This window comes from Thalassophryne amazonica, chromosome 10 (assembly GCF_902500255.1).
Source record: "Thalassophryne amazonica chromosome 10, fThaAma1.1, whole genome shotgun sequence".
Classification (NCBI taxonomy): Eukaryota; Metazoa; Chordata; class Actinopteri; order Batrachoidiformes; family Batrachoididae; genus Thalassophryne; species Thalassophryne amazonica.
The window spans coordinates 82,723,735-82,750,965 of record NC_047112.1 but is presented as its reverse complement, the minus strand read 5'-3'; the positions used below and the strand labels follow the sequence as shown (position 1 = coordinate 82,750,965).

At 40.6% G+C, this 27,231-nt stretch overlaps 1 protein-coding gene across 2 annotated transcripts in view; it reads right to left on the bottom strand.

The window, feature by feature from the left end:
* Window positions 1–27,231, bottom strand: part of LOC117519059 (cadherin-2-like) — a 294,157-nt gene that overhangs the window by 11,817 nt on the left and 255,109 nt on the right. For both annotated transcript variants that reach the window (XR_004563157.1, XM_034180364.1), the window contains exon 15: window positions 20,661–20,822. Coding sequence is in view for 1 of the 2 variants with exons in the window: in XM_034180364.1 (XP_034036255.1) it covers window positions 20,661–20,822 (162 nt within the window). In the remaining variant the exon portion in view is untranslated. The remainder of the gene's footprint in view (window positions 1–20,660; window positions 20,823–27,231) is intronic.

The window sequence follows — 27,231 nt, the reverse complement described above, 5'->3', positions numbered from 1 at the left end:
AGGGGGCAAATTGGAGTCAATCACTATGGACGGCGCACCTGCAATGATTGGCCGTGTAAATGGATTTATTGACAAGTGCAGGGAAGATGATACTTACCAAGATTTCTGTAATTACCACTGCATAATACACCAGCATGTATTATCCGCAAAACCACTAAATGTGAAAATGATAATGGACGTGGCCATGAAGATTGGCTGTTCTATTCGGGCTAGATCTCTTCAAAGATGGCTGTTCTGTGCCCATCTGGAGAAGGCTGACTTTGACCGCTCTGACTTGCTCGTACACACTGATGTGAGATGGCTTAGTAGAGGGAAATTCCTGCAGAGATTCCAAGAGCTCTGTCTGGAGACAAAGGAGTCCACATTCATAGTTTAAATGATGATCAGTGGCTACTTGACTTAAGACCCCCTGACATGAGCATGACTTTGATTCATGCACTTGCACGACCTGTGTCGTTCAGGAGAGTAAACTCGTCTTTAACTGGTGTACAGTGAACGCGAGAGGAGCGCCAACATGTGCAATTCAGCAAAGAGAATTTTGAAATGTTCAAAAAATCCTTCACGCGTAAATGTCATGCTACGTGGCACAATCTAATCACCAACATGATGTGCAACTCGTAAAGTTGAGTAAAGAAGTGAACAGAGCGAGTGGTGGCATCAGTGGATCGCATCAGAGCACAGCTCATCTGAAGGATTATAACAAGATGTTAAATCTATCAAAGACACACTTTAACAGCTACACACAAGAAGGAAAGAACACACAACTGTTTTACCAAGCCATGACAATGTACAACATGACAAATAATTACCTTTTTTTTTTTTTTAGATGGCTCTACATGCTTTCTGCAGCTTGTTAGGCATGCGCGCGTGTTGAAGGGCTGAAGCTGAAGCGGTCATCTGTGATTCAGGAAGCGATTAGAGCCGTTTTCAACGGCCAATTTGCAGAGAAAATGATTAATCCGACACAAAATGATTATTTTATATGCACAGCGTCCAGCACAGAGTACATGGCAGCCAGTAGAACAAAGAACGGTGTCCAGCTGGGAACACAGTAGGTGAGATCATCACAACGACAGCTGTCCAAGTGCGTGAATCAAAAGTCATGCTCATGTCAGGGGGCCTTTAGCATTTTTAAACAATCTGACCAACGTACTGAATGAGCATAATGTAGAGCTGCAACGAAAAGACAAAACCGTTGTCAAGATGATCAGCTCAGTTAATGCTTTCAAATCAAAAATGCAACATCTGGCCTCAAAGCTGAAGCACCAAGATTTGGGCAACTTCCAAAACATTGCATCAAAGCTGGAGACACAATGTAAGGTGTGTGTGCAACTTGACATTGCGCACTGCAGAGCAAATTGACAGTTGGCTGTCAGAGTTCGCCAAACCCTTTCAAGACTTTTACTTGAGTCAGTTGCTATACTGTATTTATGTGCTACCCATTTTGTGAAGATGCTGAAGTTGATTCGCTCACATCAAAAATTGCAGTGCTGTTTTAGCTGAGCTCCTCTAAAGTGGTGGATGAGACACTACAAGCTGACAGTGAACTGAAGTCCAGAGTTCATGGACAGTTCTGGAACTTGCTCACAGAGGAAAAGTACCCAGACATGAGGAAATGTGCTACCTCCTTGACTCCGTCATTGTATTTATGTGAGACAGTCTTTTCCCATATGAAGATTAAGTACAAATACCGTTCTACCATGACTGATGATCAGTTGGATGTCTGCTTGAGGCTGGCTACCAGCAGCTACTGTCCGGACTATGCAATTCCATTCAGTGCAAGTCATCACAGTAAGGTAAGGACCAACAATGTACAGAGTTGGATTGTGCCATATGGGTTCATGCTTTTATACAGGGTACACCAACATATATTGTACATATAAAGTATACTCATATACAGTATAGCATTTGTAATGTAGGTAGATGATTTTGATTTGGTAACTTTAAAAGTAGCTCGCAAGTCGAAAAAGTGTGGGCACCCCTGATCTAAGATGTCCATCCTGCAATAGCCGCACTGAGTGAAATTCTCCTGGTAGTCTTTATTTTGCTTATGTGCCACATTACAATGATGTTTGGCACATTTAGTATTAATGACTTCCCATCAGCGTATTTTGAAAGTGTTCTTCTCTTGACACTACTGCATGCAGGCCTGTTTAAAGGTGTTTAGGGTTAAATATGTTGTGTTGTTATTTTTAATATATGCAGTGAGCATGGTCAAGTGCCAATTTATAACAAGAGTAGAGAAAAGTATCATGTTGTTAGAACATGAATAATTAACTCTGGCATGCCTGAAAACCTATAATATGACACAAGGCTCACACAAATCAAAAATGTAACATAATTTTTGGGAGGAAACATTTTTTGGTAGCCATCTTGAAATTAGATGCCATCTTGGATTTCACTGATGGTATAAAAGAGAACTATTGTGAATGATGACAAACAATTTGTCATGACTATTGTATTAATCAATCACATAGAAGCATGTCTTTCCAAAGCGTAATTTTTTTCATAGGTCTTTTTGGTGGCCATCTGGCCAATCAATCATATTTAGTAAGTACTACCACAGGAATCACTGTGCCAAATTTGGTGCTTGCTTTATCATTTGCCTGTGTTGCTGTAAAATTGATGATATCTGCTCCATGAGAGCCAGAGCTTTGTGTTTTGGAAAAAGCTAAAATTCTTTTAAATAATTTCTTGCTGTGACCCCTTTCATTGTTTTCTGATAATGGACAATCAGGAGTGCATTTAGTTGCAGTGTGGGCATTGTGGTTCAATATGCACAAACTCTGTTGCAATTGTGCATGTAAACATGCTGGCATTTAAGCAGGGGTGGTGGCCAAGAGGTTAGTGGACTTGGTTCTAGTGCAGAAGGTTCCCAATTCAAAACCCACTCCCTACCATATTTCTACATGTAATATGGAGTTGCGTCAGGAAGGGCATCTGGTGTAAAAAAAAAAAGTGCCAAAAATCAACATGCAGACCAACCTTGGATGTGCTGTGGTAACCCCAAGTGAAAACAAGGGTGCAACGGAAGGGACTTACTTTTAACATGCTGGCAATTGAAACAAAATAAAATAATTTTTAATAAATGCCCTATTTCAGACATTTAATCCTTGTCTTATACATGATATTTTAGCAAACCGGTGAATAATCATGATGCATTCTGCCAGTAGACAACACATAGACAGCTTTGCTCAGAGGCTGAACACACTGCAATTATTCACCAGTTTACTAAAATACACTTAACAAAAATATAAATGCAACACTTTTGTTTTTGCTCCCATTTTCATGACCTGGACTCAAAGATGTAAAACATTTTTCTATCAACACAAAAGACCCATTTCCCTCAAATAATGTTCACATCTGTGGCATTGTGCTGTATGATAAAATCTCGACAAAGAAGATAACACACAGATTTAGACAGATTTGTGAACACTATTTGAGAGAAATAGGTCTTTTGTGTATACAGTGGTTCCACGCTATAACGCAGTTCACCTTCCGCGGACTCGCATTTTCACGGATTTTTTTAGTCCGGTTTTGCATGCTTTTTTTTTTACAGCGCATTGTGTTCTGCATCCTCATCAAGCAGGCCGGTCGCGGCACCGGTCGGCATCACTGCGAAGGGAGAGCACGCGCATTGTGTTCTGCGTGTGTCTGTTTATAAGAATCTTCTTGCCCAGAAGAAAAAAGAGCGCCAACAACTACCCATAACTGTGTTCTTCACTCGGAAAAAGACACCTGCACCGAGGCATCATTCAGTGGAAAAAGACGTGACAGCGGAGTGGCGCCAGGGCAGTGTTGTATAGTAACAAAGTAAAAATACTTCACTACTGTACTTAAGTACATTTTGGTAGACTTTCTACTTTACTTGAGTTTTTTTTTAATTCAGCTTACTTTCACTTTTACTTCACTACATTTCCAACCTTAATTGCATACTGCTACTCCGATACATTTTCTATGCGCCATGCCATTACTCGTTACAAAAAAACACACACACACGAAAAAAGTTGTGTTGTCACCCAGAGACACCACTGATTACTAGTGACTGCAACGAAGTCAGGCCGATTTGCTTTTTTGCAGTTGCGTACTTGGGGGTGTTTGTCAGGAAAATCATAATTTCTCTACATTGATGACAGACCTGCAGCGGGTCTGTAATCAGCTTTTCTGCAGCACGGCTTTGCTTTGAACCTTGAACCAATCGAAGCGGTGATTCGCAGGCCAAAGCAATGCTTCGATCTACGATTCATGGATTGATTGCTTTATTTTGCTCTATCCTAATTTTTCCCTGCTAAAACCCTGAAGAGAATATGTCTGTGAGTAATATTTTATATTTTTATGTTAAACCGACCTGTTATGGTCTTCTGAAACAGTTCATAGATGTATTTTATAACTTAAAAACAGGACCGATGTTATTGCATTAGCATGTCTATGCCGTTTTCAATTTTAAAGTTAGCATTAAGCTGTTCACATCAGCACGTTTGTGTTGATTTGTTTTATGTATAATTAATGGCTCAGAGTTCATTGTTGTAAAAGAGTCAAATTGTAATTTTTTAAATTTATTTTTATTCATATATTATAGCAACAACAATAACAGTCTACATAATAGACAATAATAGTCAATAATAATAGACTAATAATGTTACAATACAATTTTGGAGAAAGAGACAAAAATAACCTAATGAAACAAAACACAACAGAAAAGATAAAACCATGTAACAATGAAAATAAATAACTACATATAGAAATAAATAACTGTTTCCTGTGAACACCTAGTGAGTAGCCTACTCTTGTTTAGGTTTGGAAACCTTGTTTCTGAAACATTTTTGTGTGATGTGCACAATTTTCAGTATTTTGACTAATACTACCAGTCATTTACAGGCCTAGATAAAATTTTATAAATAAATCAGTCAGTTTTTGATTAACATTTACTTGTACTTTTATTTTCAGTACTTGAGTACATTTAGTTGTACATTACTTGTCATACTTAAGTACAATAAATACTAGATACTTTAAGACTTTTACTTGAGTAGCATTTCAATCAGTGACTTGAACTTCTACCAAAGTCATTTTTTTTAATAGGTATCTGTACTTTTACTTAAGTGTGATTTTCCTGTACTTTATAACCCACTGATTGTGGGTTATTTTTAGAACGTAACTCCTGCGATAAACGAGGGACCACTGTATAGAAAATGTTTTAGATCTTTGAGTTCAGCACATGAAAAATGGGAACAAATCTAAACTGTTGCATTTTATATTTGTGTTCAGTGTATACTGGATGTAACAAGAATTAAATATCTGAAATAGATTATTTTTATATGTTTGTTTATTGTAATAGCCAGTGGTGGCCACAGTTCCGCTAATCTGCTAACCGCTGATTATCAAAGCTAATGTTTTCATTAATGGATTAGCTTTTCAAATAACATTATAAACCATCATCAGACCAATCAATTTTGGTCCAGTAATTTTTAGATCGCTAACATGTTTTTTCAGGTTAAGTGAATAAAGCTTTAACAGTTAAAAACCTTTGTTAAGTCTGATATCAAAGATTTTAACACTTATCTGTTAAATGTTTTATAGCAGAGAAACAACTCTATTCTCTATAAACAGAGAAGAGCTGGTTTCAGGCAAAACTGCTCTATCCTCTGCAGTCAGAAGAGAACTGGTCACAAGATTATTGCTGTTGACACCGTAATGACGCTTCTTCTTCTTCTTCTAATAGATTCCGGCAGGCTATACGCTGGCGTAGCATAATGCTGCCCCCCACAGGTAATAGTTAAATACTTTATCTCATGTTAGACTCTCAAATAGAGGTTGGTGGAATGGAGGAACTTAATCACAGCTTTGTCCACTAAATGCAAGTAACTGCCCTCAGAAAAATTTGACCTAAAAGAAAACTCAGTCAATCCACAGTCTGACAAATCTTTAAACAATTTCCGCCTACCGTAATGTCTCACCGGCAATATCACCCAAGTCATCCAGAGGCATACAGTTTTAACTTATGGTTAAAATTTTAACCAAACTAATTTCAGACATGTTATTTAAATTAACGTCACTTCTGAAGTTTTATAAAGTGAAAATGTCAGCTATATGTTTTAGTTTTAAAGTACTGCACTAATTTTGAAGGTTTAAGTGTGCTGTGTCCAAGTGCATCATGGGTGATCTCAGTACAGTCACGACAGGAGAAATGCATTTGAGATGCTCTGATCAGGCTCAACACGGACAACAGCATTTTACTCTTTGTATACTGTGCCTAAAACTCTTGTGAATATATTGTCTGGGTTTATAGATGTTGTTGTTATGTTTGTTTTATGTAAGAAAGCCAGAAGAAGCTCAGGTTGCTTCTCCATTATTTTCAGTTGGAATCACTGTGAGTTGCATCGCTTCCTGTTTGCTCTAATGTCTCCACTGCCATCTACTGGCAGTATTCGCCCTAGGTATTGAGATATCCCATAATCCTAATCCCATAATCCATTTACAATTAAAGAGTTCAGATGCAAAACCCAGTATTTCCAAAACCATAATTTTTTTAGTTGATGTACTTGTCTGTCAAGGGGACCATCAGTGTGCAAAATATGAAAGAATTTGAACAAACTGCTTTCATTTTATTGATGAAAGTCTGCATTTCTGAAAAGGGTTTCCTTTAAATCTTTATTTTCAATTGCATTTTTCTTCATTTAAACAGAAGAATACTTACTGGGTTTTGCATCTGAACGCTTCAATTGTCATAGTGGATTTTGTTGTTTAAACCGCAGCAACTCTCTGGCGCACAAAAAAAAAAAAAAAACAACCAAACAACAACAACAAAAAACTGGTGCGCATAATGCATAATGGTGAAGGGTCTGAGCATCTGGGCGCCAGCAGATGGCAGTGTTCTATGCATTTTGACCCCAGTTATATCAAACGGTTATCTGATATAATTTTTTGCTTTTGCAAATAGCTTTTTTTTTTTTACATATGAATAGCATATTTTACAAAAGCACATTTATATGTAAATACCAATACGTCACGTCACATTAACATGTTGGTTTTTACATAGAATGAAGGAGTCAACCAATCAGTGTAAGTGGAGGCTCATTTACTCATAATCCCTTTGATCTCTGTCTGTGTTTATTACAAGACTACAGAATTAGTGCATTATTTAAAATATAAAAACATGTGTTATATTTTAACTTTGCACAAATGACAGAATTGACATTAATGGAGTTATTCTATCCAGATTAATCTGATTTTAAATCAAAACCATAAGTCAAAACTGTTTTATTTTCCAAGACCTCTGCCTCATGGTGGCACTGCTATAACCTGTTAAGGAATAATGGCTGGTTTTGTGTGAGGTGTTAAGCTTAGCTCCTCTTAAATGATTTACTGTTGCAAAGTATGTAGTAAATAGGAGCTTCCAGCAGTGGGTAGGGTGCATAAAGACAGAAATGCTGAGTCATTGTTTGGGTCTGTTGTTGCCTTTGATGCTACCAGAAGCGATCGTGGTGTTAAAACTCAAAATCAGCTTATTGGTAGTATACTGAAAGTTATTGGTTATCGGTTAGCTGTAGCTTCCGATAAATTTTTGGGTAGTTTATTGGTTTTGCTTTATAAAAAATAACTTTTCAGTTAGCTGATTAGCTGTTATCAAAGCTAACTTTTTGGTTAGCTGTGCCCACCACTGGTAATAGCCAATGCATGAGCATATTCATCATCAATTCATCATCAATTTTATTTATATAGCGCCAAATCACAACAAACAGTTGCCCCAAGGTGCTTTATATTGTAAGGCAAGGCCATACAATAATTACGTAAAAACCCCAACGGTCAAAACGACCCCCTGTGAGCAAGCACTTGGTGACAGTGGGAAGGAAAAACTCCCTTTTAACAGGAAGAAACCTCCAGCAGAACCAGGCTCAGGGAGGGGCAGTCTTCTGCTGGGACTGCTTGGGGCTGAGGGAGAGAACCAAGAAAAAGACATGCTGTGGAGGGGAGCAGAGATCAATCACTAAAAGGAAAGTTTTAAGCCTAATCTTAAAAGTAGAGAGGGTGTCTGTCTCCCTGATCCGAATTGGGAGCTGGTTCCACAGGAGAGGAGCCTGAAAGCTGAAGGCTCTGCCTCCCATTCTACTCTTACAAACCCTAGGAACTACAAGTAAGCCTGCAGTCTGAGAGCGAAGCGCTCTATTGGGGAGATATGGTACTATGAGGTCCCTAAGATAAGATGGGACCTGATTATTCAAAACCTTATAAGTAAGAAGAAGAATTTTAAATTCTATTCTAGAATTAACAGGAAGCCAATGAAGAGAGGCCAATATGGGTGAGATATGCTCTCTCCTTCTAGTCCCCGTTAGTACTCTAGCTGCAGCATTTTGAATTAACTGAAGGCTTTTCAGGGAACTTTTAGGACAACCTGATAATAATGAATTACAATAGTCCAGCCTAGAGGAAATAAATGAATTAGTTTGAATTAGTTGATGAATTAGTTTTTCAGCATCACTCTGAGACAAGACCTTTCTAATTTTAGAGATATTGCGTAAATACAAAAAAGCAGTCCTACATATTTGTTTAATATGCACTTTGAATGACATATCCTGATCAAAAATGACTCCAAGATTTCTCACAGTATTACTAGAGGTCAGGGTAATGCCATCCAGAGTATGGATCTGGTTAGACACCATGTTTCTAAGATTTGTGGGGCCAAGTACAATAACTTCAGTTTTATCTGAGTTTAAAAGCAGGAAATTAGAGGTCATCCATGTCTTTATGTCTGTAAGACAATCCTGCAGTTTAGCTACTTGGTGTGTGTCCTCTGGCTTCATGGATAGATAAAGCTGGGTATCATCTGCGTAACAATGAAAATTTAAGCAATGCCGTCTAATAATACTGCCTAAGGGAAGCATGTATAAAGTGAATAAAATTGGTCCTAGCACAGAACCTTGTGGAACTCCATAATTAACCTTAGTCTGTGAAGAAGATTCCCCATTTACATGAACAAATTGTAATCTATTAGATAAATATGATTCAAACCACCGCAGCGCAGTGCCTTTAATACCTATGGCATGCTCTAATCTCTGTAATAAAATTTTATGGTCAACAGTATCAACAGGAGCACTGAGGTCTAACAGAACAAGCACAGAGATGAGTCCATTGTCTGAGGCCATAAGAAGATCATTTGTAACCTTCACTAATGCTGTTTCTGTACTATGATGAATTCTAAAACCTGACTGAAACTCTTCAAATAGACCATTCCTCTGCAGATGATCAGTTAGCTGTTTTACAACTACCCTTTCAAGAATTTTTGAGAGAAAAGGAAGGTTGAAGATTGGCCTATAATTAGCTAAGATAGCTGGGTCAAGTGATGGCTTTTTAAGTAATGGTTTAAATACTGCCACCTTAAAAGCCTGTGGTACATAACCAACTAATAAAGATAGATTGATCATATTTAAGATCAAAGCATTAAATAATGGTAGGGCTTCCTTGAGCAGCCTGGTAGGAATGGGGTCTAATAGACATGTTGATGGTTTGGATGAAGTAACTAATGAAAATAACTCAGACAGAACAATCTGAGAGAAAGAGTCTAACCAAATACCGGCATCACTGAAAGCAGCCAAAGATAACGATACGTCTTTGGGATGGTTATGAGTAATTTTTTCTCTAATAGTTAAAATTTTATTAGCAAAGAAAGTCATGAAGTCATTACTAGTTAAAGTTAAAGGAATACTCGGCTCAATAGAGCTCTGACTCTTTGTCAGCCTGGCTACAGTGCTGAAAAGAAACCTGGGGTTGTTCTTATTTTCTTCAATTAGTGATGAGTAGTAAGATTTCCTAGCTTTACGGAGGGCTTTTTTATAGAGCAACAGACTCTTTTTCCAGGCTAAGTGAAGATCTTCTAAATTAGTGAGACGCCATTTCCTCTCCAACTTACGGGTTATCTGCTTTAAGCTGCGAGTTTGTGAGTTATACCACAGAGTCAGGCACTTCTGATTTAAAGCTCTCTTTTTCAGAGGAGCTACAGCATCCAAAGTTGTCTTCAATGAGGATGTAAAACTACTGACGAGATACTCTATCTCACTTACAGAGTTTAGGTAGCTACTCTGCACTGTGTTGGTATATGGCATTAGAGAACATAAAGAAGGAATCATATCCTTAAACCTAGTTACAGCGCTTTCTGAAAGACTTCTAGTGTAATGAAACTTATCCCCCACTGCTGGGTAGTCCATCAGAGTAAATGTAAATGTTATTAAGAAATATTCAAGTGCTGCGTGTCCCTCTCACACAGGGTGATATCCCACACAGAATCTGATATGCGCATCTCTTTTTGGTCTATCTGTTACACATGGAGACATTTATTCTTTACCAAAAAAGCACAAAATAAACTCAATTATGCCCAACACTGACAATGAATTATATATATTTTTTTAATTTCTTAATTTGCTGCAACCTCTGTGCCAGAACATGAGTCTGTTGAGTGCTAAACAGTTAACCCCAAGGCTTCAAACTCACAAAATGCAAATGCTATCAGCACCTGCTAAATTTCTTTTTGATAAATCATATGTGTACAAAAACTCATCTATTTGCATGTTTCCTCCCACAATTTTGTGCAGTCAGGTGGAAAACCCCCAAATTGTATATTCATGAAAGCAAATACAGTACATTAAACTGACAATGCAAGCTACTTCATGTAATTTGACATACACAATCAGGTGTATTTGTGAGTGCAATCATTTGCACATGTGTTTACACACTCATACCTTTACCTTTTGCTGTGAAGTATTTAATGGCCTCACAGGCCACCTCCATCTACACTACTGCCTACGCTTTGCCTCTTTTGCAGTAGATACAATACAACTTCTTCAGCAGTCATCAAGTTTAATGCTGTCAGAAACATTTGAGCCTTTGCAGTGCCCTCTGGTGGAAATACTGCTTAACAACATGCCTATGTAGAAAGAATGGCAGTACGTGTGTAGTGAGTTATATATACTACTCACATTTATGAAAGAAGTAGGTACAAATTTTAAACTCTGGGTTGCACAGTGGATTAGTGGTTAGCACTAGTGCCTCACAGCAAGAAGGTCGTGGGATCACTTCTTGCCCTTTCTGTGTGGAGTTTGCATGTTCTCCCCATGTCTCTGTGGCTTTCCTCCGGGCACTCTGGTATCCTCCCACAATAATAAAAAAAAACATGCTTATTCAGGGTCTGCTACTTTCTCTGCCCCTGACCCAGGTAGCATCTCTACATCTGGAGTTGGTCCTCAGGTGCTGGACTGTGGCTGCCCACTGCTCCTAGTGGTTGGATTGTGTCTAACTGTAATTAGGATGGGTTAAATGCAGAGGACAAATTTCATTGTCCTCCCTTCTCCTCCCCAGCCAGCCTCCCATCCTGGACACCAGAATGGACTTCCTGTATACCGTATTTTCCGCACCATAAGGCGCACCTAAAAGCCTTAAATTTTCACAAAAATCGGCCATGCGCCGTATAATCCAGTGCGCCTTATGTGTACACAGAATTCCAAAATCTGTTAAATCGACTGACAATGTTGTCCTTGACCGTCGGACCATTTCGCGCTGACACAGGGACGTAATACGTACACTACGTATGCTGGCAGTGATAAACCAATCAGAGATTATGTGGTAATGTAATGGTATCTGACCATGGTAATTTTTAAGAGGAAGACGCTGCCAAAAGAAAAGTTTCCAGCCGGAGTCATCGTTAAGGCCAATCAAAAGGGCTGGCTGGACAAGGAGAAAATGAGTGAGTGGCTGACAGAATATGTAAAGAGACCGAATGTTTTTTCCAGGCATCACCATCCCTGTTGACCTGCGACTCCATTGCGCTCATCTCACCGCTACTGTGAAAAACCAAGTCAAGAAAACTAATTCAGAGCTTGCCATCATTCCAGGAGGACTAACAAAAGAACTCCAACCACTGGACATTGGTGTAAACAGGGCGTTCAAAGTAAAGTTGCGAGCGGCTTGGGAGCGATGGATGACAGACGGCGAACACACCATCACTAAGACAGGGAGGCAGCACCGGGCGAGTTATGTGAGTATTGTTAAATAGTAGAATAATAGTAGATACTAGATACTAGAATAAAGTTCAAATAAACTCACTGTTTTGCTTCTGTGACCTTTTTTTGTAGACTATATGTTTTAGCATGCGCCTTATAATCAGGTGCGCCTTATGTATGGGTTAAGTACAGAAATGGACCCCATAAATGAGGGTGCACCTTATAATCAGGTGAGCCTTATAGTGCAGAAAATACGGTATTTGTATTGTCAAGTGTGTCAGTAGCATGGCCCAAGCAGAGGGTCACCCCTTTGAGTCTGGTCTGCTTGAGGTTTCTTCCTCAGATCATCAGAGGGAGTTTTGTGTGCTTGCTCTAGGGGTTGGTACGGTTAGAACTTAAGCCCAGGTTACACATAGACGGTTTTGTCGGCGGGTAGTACGTAGACCGAAGTTCGTGGTAGTTCCGGCTGTTTTCGCGGTGGAAAGGGGCGGGGCATTTCGCCGGCATTTTGAGCACCATACTAGCCGCAAATACGCGGATAAAACGCCGCTAAATCCGCCGAATAAAGCGGCGTTTTGACGCTGTAGCATCCGGCACATGTCAGGCAACGGAGGTTAATACCCAGTTCTATCCTTTACAATCGCAGGTTAAGACGCGCGTGAGAACGGCGGTGTTCTGCTGCCACCGATAATGCCCTGTGTACCGCTGGATTTATCCAGGCAAATCCTGTGTTACTCCAGGAACTTTTGCATATAGGCACCGCCCCCAGAGTATAATAGGCTGAAGCAGCTGTCACTGCAGGGGGAGGGAGCTCATCTCTCAGCCTTTTCTTCTCCTTCCTTTTCCCCTCCTCAACGTGTTGCTCGTCTCCACCACAGGCCTCTCCTCTGCTTCTGAACCAGACCTCTTGGTAAGTCCTTGCCACTGCCAATTTTATTTTAGGAGGCATACTGGAGCTTCTCTGCAAAAATATCTGGAGCTGGCCGCGAGTGAGAGGCCTGCATGCAGCGCGCTAGCATTTTTATATTGACCGCCGCCTATCGGCCATTTGGAATGCCGTTAACCGGGAGGTGGTGTTTAGAACGGCGTACTGTCCGCTAGCGCCGCCGTTTTGTCTTCCTCTGTCACCGGTTAAAATGCCTTTGAGGACGCCGATGTGGGCCGTTTTACATGCCGTTGGTTAGGGATACAACGCCGGCCGCCAATTACGGTGGTGTAAACTGCAGCACTACAGGAAGGGGCGGGATGAAACGGCGATTAAAAAGTATCAAACGCCGTTGTTCGCGTTGTCTCCGTCATCATGCGAATTTTCCGGGAGCGCTCCCAGAATTATTCGACGTTGAATAATTTTTTCGACGATTCCCGGTAAAGCCGGAACTAAGCCACGCCCCCTAGTGCCGGCGTTAACAACGGCGTGTGATCCTTAAGATGGCCAAAAACTCTTCCGGGACGCATGCGGGAGCTCTTACCGTCTATGTGTAAACGGGGCTTTACTTGTGTGAAGTGCCTTGAGGCAGCTGTGTTGTGATTTGGTGCTATATAAATATACTGAATTGAAAAATTTAACTGTAATATGTGCATTGAGAATAAAGGCTCTATTCTGGTCTATAATTGCAAGTGAATGGACAAAACTGTGTATAAATTTGTTTATTTTGATACTTATGAGTATTCCTGAGTAGTTTGGCAGTTTCATTTGCGATTAAAATCCACAAAATAACCAAAATCAATCAAGTCTGAAAATGACCCTGCAACAAAACAGCTCAGTATGCCAACAAAACATTTATTAAGACAAACTGAATCTTTAATCAATAAGATGGATGTGCCTCTCTATCATTTACACACTCCTAGCATCGATTTGGCATACTCCTGATAATCCCATCAATCGTACAAAAACACACCTGCTACTTTAATAAATGTGTCACAAATATGAGAAATGCACACATAGATTTACAAGCAAAAATTGAGCATAAATGAGCCTTATAGTTTTCTAATAACTGCGACAATCCATACTCAACAAATAAGATCAGGCACCTCCAAGTTTGACGAGCAGAATTTATGTCTGATGGGGCTGTCTGTTGACATTTAATGTTGGATTACAGTAATCCTGTAATATTTGTGTAGTATGGTATTAAAGAAATGGAGGATCACCATTTCATATCACATTAGAGAAGCATCAGATCCATGTTAAACCCCCTCAAGCCAAGTGTGGTGACTCGCATCGATCCAATTCGGGTTCAGTTTATCGAACACTTAGCCATCCAAACAAAACTTGAGGTGCTATGTTAACCCCTCCCTCTACACATCAGCAGAGGGCATTGTCCATGATGGGGTGAGTAGAAGATCAGAGTGAAAGAGCAAATAAGAGGGGGAGAGTTCAGTAGAAGGTGTGTTTGTGTGTATAGATGCTGAGATAGCCAATAGAGAATGGAAGGAGGGATTATGGTGGTGCACAGCAGAGGGGGATTTGGGTCAGGCTGGACAGATGCCGCATCTAAACCTCGGAGGAGGTTCAGCCGATTACCCTGAGTAGACCAAACTTAAATCCAACTCACCATCCCAACACTCCCAGCCAGACAAACAAACAAACAAACACACTGACAAAAAGATCTACAGCTTCTATGATTTTGTCCAAAATAAAAATCCAGAGAATAAGTGGCTGCTGGTGTTCACCACCTCTCAGCATGTGCTGAGTGAATGAAGTAAATCTGATAAGCTGCAGAAATGTTTTGTGGGCCGCGTCTGGCCTGTGACTTGACGACGGTCCTGTCACTGTGAACCTCAATGGGAGAAGAGAATTAACACAGCCAGGGAGCAGCAGGGATGAGAAGCACGGGTTTGTTTTGTCAGCTGGATTAAGCTGTCTCCATCAGCATGCCACGTCTGACAGCACTGGCTCATTATTCATCGTGCTGTGTGGCAGATGTCTTTATGCAGCATGCACAAAAGACACACATTCACACAGCCAAACAATATAGAAGCAGCCAATGCATGGAATGTGACACTTGTTGGCTGCATTGCCACTGATTGTTCCTGACAGTCAAGTTAATCCATTTGACCCATCCACTGAATTTTGCTCTTTGCACCACTTAAGGCAGAACAAGCAAAAATTGATGAGTTAACAGTTTTCTAAAATATTGCTTACCTGGTGTTGTTTCCAATCTGAACTCCTCCTACAGTCTGGAAGACTGAGTTTAGCCGCCTTTTGAATGAAACTCATTTTGGCCGCTTGCATCCATGATCTAGTTCTTTCTGGCTCCATCCACAATTGCTGACCCTGTATGACTGTTGGATTGTTACTTGACTGAAAAATTCAGAGGTCTGCCTGACAAAGTTCCCACAAAACTACATATATATGTATGTATGTATGTATGTATGCATGTGTTCAGCAACAACCGTGTGATGTAACCAGGCACCATTCACACTGCCATTCAGTAGATGGGTCAAAATGCATAGAACATTGCCATCTATTTGCTCAATCACAACTTAACAAACAGAATTTTCAGTTTTGCAAATGCCTTTTTTAAGAAAAGAAAAAATGACATATCTTACAAATACACATTCATTTGTAAAAACCAACACATACGTTACAGTAACCTGCGTTGGTTTTTAGATATAATGAATCAACCAATCAGTGATGAGTGGAGGCTCAGTTTACCAATAATGCCTTTTGGCATCTGTGTGTGTTTATGTTCAAAACTTCAGAATTAGTGCATTTTTTTAAAATTAAAAGATATGTGTTATATTTTCACTTTGTACAAATGACAGAGTTGACATTAATGTAGTTATACTGTCTGGATTAATTTGGTTTATAAATCAAAATCATGAGTCAAGCCTGCTTTCCTTTTGAGGACTTCGGCCTCACATCTGGATGGCTGTATGCTGTGAATGTAAATGACTTTTTTTGCAGCAGCAGCCTGGCAGCCAGGCCCCTTCTGCTGGGGTAGAGTTGAGCTCATCTCCTCTCAGCTGCATGACTGCAACAACATACGTAACAGACAGGAACAAACATGTATGATTTTAGGGTTTACAAATGTTTTTCACATTTACTAACTATGCAAAAAAATGTTAGCAGACTAAATTATTTACACTCTATGTTAAAGTGCCTGGACCTGTCCTGTTTTCAGGACACTCTAGATACCTCCTCTGGAAACACTTCTCTGATGCCATCAAAATTCCCTGGATTGACTAATTCTAAGAAGTGCAAACTTTAGAAAATTGAAATTGCAGTGGAATCTGCATCATGAGATTATCATGGATGGCCATGAACAGATTTCTATAGTGCTCCTCAGGATCCTGGAATTGGGAGACATGGCACTTTCTCGTGGGTCGGATGTGAGACTTGTTGCTTTGGCATGAACAGCTTGGAAAGCCCCTCTGACCTCTTCTCTTTGACAAAAGGAAGACGAGACTCGAATCTTTTCTTGCAATAGGTAACATCCATGGCCCTCTGCTGGACGATATCAAAGACCGCATTGACCTTTGAGAAGATTTATCCATATGTGTACAAGATGAACACAAACTCATAATCCTCCAGCTTCATTAAAAAACCTTTGGTACAATCCAATGTGTCATCCTCAATTGTGTTATATAGAATTATGTTATAAAAACGTCTGCAGGAGGCCACAGTGCTCATTATCCATCATGTGAAATTTCTTTGAGTACTTGATGGAGTAGTGGTCGATGAACACTCGATTTTCCGGTGTTTCCGACAGCATTTATGTGGCTTTGAGGAACCCGTCCCAGCATGTGCTTGAATGGAATGCAGCTGCTAAGAACAGAACCACGGATTAATTGCAAAGTTTACAGAAGTGTGATATTGTGTGATATCATGTTATGATAACTCCGTTTTAAGTGATAACTGGTAATTTTGATGCAGTCATGGTAAAAGCAGCAGCCGTTCTCCACTGTGAGAAGATAGCATGCGTGCACGTTCATGATGAATGCAGCCTGTTAAAAACAGTCTGCTAGAAGCTAAGCTTTGTGCATGCTTATAAGTGTTGTCATTGATATTACTGTGAAAAATCTAAGAAATATATCTGTGTGATCAGGCAGCCTGAAAAAGTGATGAGTTCCGTGTGCATGTTCAAGGTGGGAGCTATAATGAGGTTAAAACAGCGTGCTGCTCCAGTACAGAGAACAGACTCCACACACATTGGGATCCAAAATCCAACTGACTCTCTCAAAGACTAAAATAAAATTAACAAAGCCTACCAGCTACACTGATGAGAAAAAAAAAAAAAAAAAAAAAAAAAAAAAACTGAACAGGGGACTCACCCACTTGTAGAATGATTTCCAAGATTAAATATGAAAAGTCTACACCATCAAAGAAATCATCACGCATGGATCATACACGACTGCCAGCCAGAGAATCATATCCAGGTCCACTCCATGAAAGAGGTTGTCACACACCAATGGGTCGCAGTTGCGAGCCGGAGAACAATGTCCCATGGCAACTCCATATCAGCTTCTCACAAAGTTATCTCATGATTCTGCCACGTTACATGGAAAGTCCATTATGTCCTGAAAATGGCGTATTTTGACGTTTTCCAATCTAAGAAATAGATCTGCATGTTCAGACAGCCTCACAAAACAATGCAGTGGAGACATTCCATGTGCCCAATCACAGTGGCAGTAAGATAGTGTCCTGTGACATAGACAACAGAGTCAGCACACATTAGGATCCAAAATCTGACAGAGTCAAAAAATTAAGAGTTTCGGGGTGAAGTGTGTCACCTCCTCTCTGTACATTCTATGTAAATCTGAGCCATCACTGTGGAATGAAAGCTCAGAAGCTTCCTTATTGGCCATAGTAGTGCTCGTTTGACTCTGTCTGTTGGCCATCGGGATGTTTCTGCTTTTCCTAAAGCCCCGTTTACACGTAGACGGTAAACTCTCCTGGAAGCGTCCCGGCAGAGATTTTGCCCCCTCCGGGCCATTTCAGGGATCAAACGCCATTGTTAACGCCGGCGCACGGGGGCATGGTTTGGTTCCGGCTTCACCGGGAATCGTCGAAAAAATTATTCAACATGTTGAATAATTCCGGGAGCGCTCCCGGAGAAGTGGCCTGACGATGGAGACAACGCGAACAATGGCGTTTCATACTTTTTAATCACCGTATCATCCCGCCCCTTCCTGTAGTGCAGCAGTTTACACCGCCGTAATTGGCAGCCGGCATTGTATCCCTAACCAATGGCGTGTAAAACGGCGATAGAGCCCACATCGGCGTCCTCAAAGGTGTTTTAACCGGTGACAGAGGCAGACAAAACAGCGGCGCTAGCGGACAGTACGCTGTTCTAAACGCCACCTCCCGGTTAACGGCGTTCCGAACGGCCGATAGGTGGCGGTCAGTATAAAAACGCTAGCGTGCTGCATGCAGGTCTCTCACTCACGGCCAGCTCCAGATATTTTTGCAGAGAAGCTCCAGTATGCCTCCTAAAATAAATTTGGCAGTGGCAAGGACTTACCAAGAGGCCTGGTTCAGAAGCAGAGGGTAGCCCTGTGGTGGAGACAGAGCAACACGTTGAGGAGGGGAAAAGGAGAGAAAAGAAAAGGCTGAGAGATGAGCTCCCTCCCCCTGCACTGACAGCTGCTTCAGCCTATTATACTCTGGGGGTGGTGCCTATATGCAAAAGTTCCTGGAGTAACGCAGGATTTGCCTGGATAAATCCAGCGGTACACAGAGCATTATCGGTGGCAGCAGAACACCGCCGTTCTCACGCACGTCTTAACCTGTGATTGTAAAGGATAGAACTGGGTATTAACCCCCGTTGCCTGACGTGTGCCGGATGCTACGGCGTCAAAACTCCGCTTTATTCGGCGGATTTAGCGGCATTTTATCCGCATATTTGCGGCTAGTACGGCGCTCAAAACGCCGGCAAAATGCTCCGCCCCTTTCCACCGCGAAAACAGCCGTAACTACCGTGAACTTCGGTCTACGTACTGCCTGCCGACAAAACCGTCTATGTGTAACCTGGGCTCAAAATGTACATCACACACCGAGAAATGGTGAGAAATACCAAGTAAGACATTTTGCAGAAATGTACCTGCTCACTCTCCGAGCGAGAGGGATAATTAGCAATAAAAATCATCAGCGACCACTAATTATTACTGCATGTGCACAGATAGACTTGCAATCATTCATACTTTGATGTTGTGTTGCTAACGGAGATGTTAAATAACATGCGACATGTTCTTTAAGTGACAGTGTATATCTGAAAATAGCTGTCAATCAAAATGGGCTTCAGCCTTTTGACTCATCCTCCAATCATCATGCAGAAGCTCAGCGTCCAGACCAGCCGAGGCCTGCCCACAGCTCCATTCACCCCCAGAGACGCTGAGCATTTGGGGGACAGGACAAAATTGTGGCATTTATCCAATGACTGTTGAGTTTCGAGGCAATGAAATAATGGAGTCCTGTTGTCTTCAATGGACGCTCAGCTTCTACTGGCAAATCACAGACCACATAAGAAAACAATTTCTTGAAATCTATGGCAATGATGGTATGGGAATGTATGAGAAGTTAAGAAAATTTAAATGCATATTTAAAAGGGCATGGCCAGGGAGGAGATTGGTTCCATGCTCAATCTCACATTCAGTGGGATGTACAAGTGGAATGTTTGTGGATCCATGCCTACGCACACTTTGATACATCTGAATATTTTTGTTGTTTACGCCAGTTTCTAGGTTTTGGCGTATGCCATGTTTTAGTAGGAAATCCACGCAAGTCTTTGTACATGAGGCCACCTGGAGTTCCGTCAGGAAAGTCAGAATTCTCCCTTAATGGAATGTAGTGCAGCCTGCAGCCAGTCTGTCAGGATTTGCTTCCAATTAGACAGGCGGAATGTGAACACATCTGAAGTGTGCCAATCCTGCCCATTAGAAAAGATAATTAAGAAAAAAGCTGTGCTGTCTTTGTTACTGGGCCTATGGTTCCCGCTCTGCTTACAGTGTGCCTCTTTTACATCTTTATTCATACTGACACCAGGAAAGCAGACTTGCTATAGATTGGACATGAAGATATAAGATTTTTTTTTTTAATGAAGGAACGCCATCAGTGCCATTAGCCAATTAAGTAGCAAACAATAAAATCTGTAATCACATTTGAAATCAATGGTCACACCACTTTTCAATTTGATGCTTCTCTGTTTCAATACCAGGCACTACGTTTTGTATGAATAAATTAATCAAAGTCTTAGCTGCAGTGGATAGAGTCCCACACTGGCAGCTCCAGATAACCATGTGGAGTAAAGGTCTGACATACGCTTTGAACTTCAATCCATAAATCTTGTAAGGTGATGAAGTAAACTGCAAACAGCCCTGCCAGTCTTTGATTCTTTACACCAACAGATAGAAAAGGGATGAGTGAAGCCAACGCTCTAATGTCAGCAAATCCTGCTTTTCCTGCAGACACTCTTCACGACTGAACACACAGTTTGCATTTCACTCAAGTTGTGATTCATTACCTGTTGTGTGCCGAGACGTGCATATGACTTACACTAGAATTATCTGTGCAAACAGATGGCTGGGTGGCATTTGTTGCAGAGAAGACGATCTACAGTATAGTGACAAGACGACTGAAGCATTTCTGGGATTTGGACTCTATTTCAGATATTAAGAAATTTTTATGTTGACTCGTGCGGCAAAAGATTACCAACAGCTATCTGCAGCATGTACCTCATGGATGAAGTCTCCTATGTCTCCAGGGTGGGGCGCCATGCTCCGCAGAGGGTATTGGTGGTCATGATGGAGGGGCCTCTCATCCAGCCGTCTAATTCCCACCTTAACACATTCGGGCTCCAGGGCATCAGGCTGCTGCAGCTGACTCAGGTCGTAGTCCTAATCACACATACACAAAGACACAAATACTCATTCATGTTGTGTTCCAGAACCTTTAACTTTTTTTTACAAGCATGAGCATATCATAGTTTTTCAAGATTAAAATGAATTTTTGTTCATATTATCATGTCCACACAAAAGTGTGACTGATGCTAAAAGGCTTTCTCTTGTCATCCACCTGTTCTATGGAACATTCTAAATCGATGGTTCTCAATGCGTTCCTGAAGTACCACCTAACGTACACATTTTTCCATCTCTTCCTGCTCTGGCACAAGCTGAACAGCTGGTTCAGGTGTCTGTTAGTACTTCATTGGCTGAGAATACCTGAATGAGCTCATCAGCTTGGACAGATTGAAGATCTGTGGGTTTAGTGGTACATGAGGGCCAAGTTTGAAAACCACTGGTCTAAATCACTGTCAAAATTTGATTCAGTATCCAAATGGAGATGATTTTGTCAGACCTTTGAGATTTGGGTACTGTAAATTGAGAGTGGTACATATTAAATTCATTGGAACTTTATCTTTTACACAATTTCAGGACAAAATTAACATATTTACTGATATACAGTAAAACTCACATAAACCGTCATCATATACGAGATCTATTAGAAAAGTATCCGACCTTATTATTTTTTTAAAAAAACATATGGATTTGAATCACGTGTGATTACATCAGCCAAGCTTGAACCCTCGTGGGCATGTGAGAGTTTTTTCACGCCTGTCGGTGACGTCATTCGCCTGTGAGCACGCCTTGTGGAAGGAGTGGTCCAGCCCCCTCGTCGGAATTCCTTTGTCTGAGAAGTTGCTGAGAGACTGGCGCTGTGCTTCATCAAAATTTTTTCCAAAACTGTGAGGCACATCCGAGTGGACACCATTCGACAAATTAAGCTGCTTTTCGGTGAAAATTTTACCGGCTGATGAGAGATTTTGGATTGTTTCTATCGCTGTAAGGACTTCCCACGGAGCAGGGACGTCGCGCAGCGCTCCGAGGCGACATCGTCATCCTGTTTCAAGCTGAAAACCACCAAATTTAAGCCTCTGTTGACCCAGGACGTCGTGAGAGAACAGAGAACTTTCAGAAGAGGTTGGAATCAGCAGTTTATCCGGACATTCCACTGTTAAAGGAGATTTTTTTAATGAAAGACGTGCGGACGGATTGGCGCGTCGGCTCGCAGCCCGCCACAGGAAAAACACCTCCACTGGAAGCCTTAAGGACAAGTTGGAACATGCCCTGCTGTTAAACAATTTCTCAGATACTCACTCAACTGAAAGCCACCAAAAGCCACCTGGATTTTACAAATGGTTATCAACACGGAGGTGTTTTTCCAGCATGACAGTGATTGTCTGCTGCCTGTTTTCGTGATGACAGTGTGAAAGCCAGAAAAAGATGCTCAAATGACCTGCAATTCATGGAGAGACAGTCCATGTACCATTACGTTGTTTGGAGACTGATGAATGTATAAAGAAGTGAAGCTCATTGAGGGACAAATTGGTCCAGAAAAAGCCTGTGACAAATTGCAATAAAATGCAATGGAGAACTTTAAAAGAGTCACATGCACATCAACGTCACTGCATGGCCACTTTTGGCTGGTAGTGACCACTAGATACTTGGAACATCCCATAAAAGCTGCTGCTTTGGAGATGCTCTGTTCCAGTCATCTAGCCATCACAATTTGTATCCTAAGTTAGTTTGGCTTCTTTTTTCAGCCAGGGGTTACCACGTTGATTTGGCACAAACGTTTTATGCCAGATGGCCTTCCTTATGCAACTCCACATTACATAGAGAATGGGCATGGGTGGTCTTGAACAGAGGACCTTCAGATCTACACTGAAAAAAATGAAACACAGTGCACTTCATTCAAAGTACAGTACTTATTTACATTGGTCTAATGGAAAATTGTGGTTTCTGCTGGAATCACTTTACAAAATCCTAACTATACATTGTGAGAAACTAAAAAAATTAGCTGTAACAAATTACATCAATTTTTTAAAGTTGATCCAAAGTAGCATTTTTTTCAGTGTACAAACAAGTGTATTAACAACTGGTTCACCATGTTGCCCCAGTCAAATATTTATGCTATTTTCCGGTCAGGCTGGGATTTGAACTGAGGATCCTCTGGTCTCAAGCCCAACCACTAGACCATAACCTCCCCAATACAATCAATGAAACTACGTACTGGAAAACTGAAAGGGGAAAGGGACCAGGACAAAGTTATAAAACAAATTAAATGTTGCTGAATAGGACATTTTAAGCACCACACCAATTTTGTCAGCACAGTCAAGGTAGCTAGCAAATCAGATAACTGACAAAACATCATAATAATAATTACTGCAGTTGGATTTCACAACACCAACAAGAAACCACAGTTTGTCCACGCTGTCCTGACAAAATGACAGCTAGTGGTACACCCTGTTCATTTGACCACACGCAATGGCAATTAGCAAGATGCTGCCAAATCCCAGACAGTCTTCACCAGGACAGGAATAGAACTCGTTACGACTCAGTAGGAACATATTCAAGGTGGCTTCATGTACAAAGACTTGCTTGCTCTCATGATTTGGTGAAAAGCCCCGGTACTAAAACACAAGCCATGCACTCCTCTGACAAAACCTTCACCCTTTTCAATGACATTGTCCTTCCCCAGTGGACAGCAACATGGTCTAATGCTATTTGGCTGTGTTGATTTTCATGTGGAGTATCAGCTTTTGTCTTTCACCTTTGTTTCAACAGAATCCATGTGCAAAATCAAAATGTGAGTGTTGGGCCTCTGAACTGTTCATTCTGAATCATTGCAGCCACCATCTAGACACCATTTCCTGCTATCTATTTTCCAGGGACATGAACAAAAGCAGTCTTTTCAGGACAATAACAGCACGCTGGGAGTTGACCCCAGTGCTCTGTCCACAGTAAAGGCTTCCCAACACCACAGCTCTTCTCAGAAAAGGTGCTGAGAATGTGGAAATAAATGTGGCAGGAAGAACAGAAACTGTGTCCTTGTTTCTGTATTTCTATCCTTTCAAGGACCAGAGGGAGGAAATCTGCTCAGTGACATACTTTTCAGTTGGATCACTTAAAGGGGCTCTGTCTGATCAGGCAAAAGCCAGCTATCTCTCTCTCTCATTCTAACATTATAATTGATGATTAACATTACTTTGGCAGCTGTAATCAGTTAATCAATGAAATCACCTGGTGGAGTGGGTGGTTGCAAAGAAATCCTGCACCCTCTCGGCCCTTTCTGGAACAAGTTTGACACCTCTGCTCTAAATGCATCCAAAACATTATTATCGTATTGTTCAGAATATAAGGCAACCACCATTTTTAGATGTATTTCTGAAGGAAAAAAGCTTATATATATATATATATATATATATATATATATATATATATATATATATATAGCATAAACAATTATGAAGGGGAGTCCCCGTTAAGAGTTTAGTTTGAAAAGACAGTAATTTTCAGAAGCACAGTGGCTTAGTGGTTAGCACTGTTGCCTCACAGCGAGAAGGTCATGGGTTTGATTCCCACCTGTGGCTTTTTGTGTGGAGTTTTTGTGTTCTCCCCGTATTTGTAGGGGTTCTCTCTGGGTGCTCTGGATTCTTCCCACACCCAAAGACACGCAGGTTAGGTGGACTGGAAACTTTAAAAATTGTCCGTAGGTCTATGTGCGGGTTTGAATGTGTTTGTTTGTCTATGTGTGGCCCTGCGACAGACTGGCATCCTGTCCAGGGTGTACCCCGCCTCACGCTCTATGACTGCTGGGATAGGCTCCAGCCCCCTTGCAACCCTTAATTGGACTAAGCAGTTGAAGATGATTGAGTGAGTAATTTTCCATGTTAATGTGTACTACTGTATAAATCACATTTTACGCATCACAAAAAAAATGGTAAATGTGGCTTTACCACTCAACTATAAAGTAGTAGACAGACGAAAACAAATTATTTGAGTAAATTACGTTCAGTGAATACAGTATACTATAAAATGACTCGCTGCACTTAATTGAAGTGGCATGGCAATATCCTAAGTTAAGTGAGAACTTTTTTTCTCTGTCTCTCACACACACACACACACACACACACACACACACACACACACACACACACACACACACACACACACACACACACACACACGCATTATGTTACTACCAAGTATTTCCCAAAACATATAACTGAAACATTAAATATGTATATTTTTTCAACTTTCCAAACCACCCCCACCTTTATTTCTGGAATTTGAAGATAAGCAACAATACCACAACATACCTGACAAACGTCACACAACCAATCAAATCCCAAAGAATTACGTAGAGTGTGTAATCACCATTTTTTTTTTTTTTTTTTTTTTTTGCATAACAACATGAGAGCAAAGATAGATCTTCTCACAGAGATAAAACTTAGTAGAACTATTTATGAAAAACACGGTGTAAAAAAACAACAACAAAAAACACGCATTTTAAATTTTATTTTTGCCTAAAGGTACTTAGGGTTTCAGTGATAAAGATATTTCGGTTTCACTTTGGACAATGTTTTGTTGGCTCAGTCTTTTCCAGTTTGAAGAATAAACCATACTTTTAGCACAATTTAAAATCCTGACACAGCGTTAATCTTAATGCAACAGAATTATTGCTACACTCTCCAGTGATTTGATAAGCTAGCTGGTGATTTAGCTAGTTCCCAGGCTAACAAATGAGTGTGGATTTTGTTGAACCTTTAATAACCCAAAAGCAATGCTGGTTGTCGGTAAGGATTAGTGCTGAGGAAACGTGCAGTGAATGAAGGTCTAATAACGTTGGTGTTTGTGTGTTTATTAAAGCCTGAGTGTGTTCCTGGGAAGTATGTCCAATTTTTTTTAATACAAGGATTAAATCAAGGCAAATAAACATGCTGCCTGCTAATGAAAAAAAGAATTAAGGTGGAAGGAAAAACCTAATCAAATAAGAGCCCCCGCACTATCCTGGCTTTATGAAGTACTGCAACTCTTACAACTGGAGCTCTAATGAAGGAAAAAGTAAACCATTTTCTTTCATTAGCTTTGTGTTAATCCTTTCTAATACAGGAAGACTATATGAAGTCTTTTATTAAATGTGTTAAACTACAAACCCACTCTGAAAACAACGTGCAATGGCTTGGAAAGACGAGTGATAAATATGAATTCATCCAAAGTCAAACTTCACAAGCTCCATTAAGCATTCGTTTTACGTGGAAGGCTTTATTTGAAAGGCTGCACATTAAAGCCTGCTGCAGATGGAATGTTTCTGACAGTCTTGTAAGACGATTAGATGTCAGACTGTGAGATGTCATAAATTAAAAATTTTGACTGTCATTCCTGTCACAGTGTGAGAGATAATGTGTCTCTGCCAACATACCCAACAAATCCACTGAGGCAACGTGACGCATCTGTGAAGCATCAGCACTTTAATGGTAGGCTCTCAGGTTACTGATTCAACACTGACCACAAGCTGGTGCACATACAGACCCTTTGCTGACTGCAGCTGTTCATTCAGTGATGTTTTATTATGTCTCAACACCAGAGGGGGCAAATTGAGGAAAACAGTTTGAAAAAGTGATGTAATGAGTTCCAATTTTGCACAGCATGTGATGGCTTCCTTTTAATGCAGAGCCCGCAACAATGTTCCAAAACACAAGTGATGCAACACTTTCAACATAATCAAGTGTCTTGAGTTTGCCAACACTTCTTATTTACAGTACAAATGAAAATTTAGGTAAAATCCTCAACCACACATTAAAAAGTACCTAATTAATAAATGACTCAAAGTGCCATTTTCAACCATAGATCTGAGTTTTGTCATAGGTGTCTCAAGAAAATTCAAAAACCAGTCAGTCCCTTGCTTACGCCACATGTGTGTCTGCTAATGTACAGGGTGGCCCGAAAAAAAACAGAACCCGTAAGAATTGTAATAAATCTGACAGTGGTCCACCTTAAACTTCAGTCTGTGTACGATAATTCCCAAAAGTTTCATTTAACTTGGTCATTTTGCATAAAACTATTCTTTCCAAATTATGCTCCAAATGGCATGACTTCTTGGTGAAATAGGCATCCAGGCAAAATGTCTTTTCGTTGGTTGACCAAGACATGTTGGGGAAGTTGATTGTTCCAGTCGTCCAATGTCTTGGTCATAAATTTCTTGAAATTTGCTGGACCTTTGTAGGATTTATTACAATTTTTATGGGTTTATGGGTTTTTTTGGGGGGGGTTGACTGACATGGATTATTAACACTCCAGCAAGGTCAAACATTTAGGTGCACATCATCGTGTGCAGCCTTACTGCACTTGGCAGAACAATGTGTTGTATTCATGCACTTTGGACTCACATCAGAATTGCACTGGATTGCGTGTTGTGTCATTGTACGAACATTGTTGCATGGCTGATGAGCTGAAAGTCAAA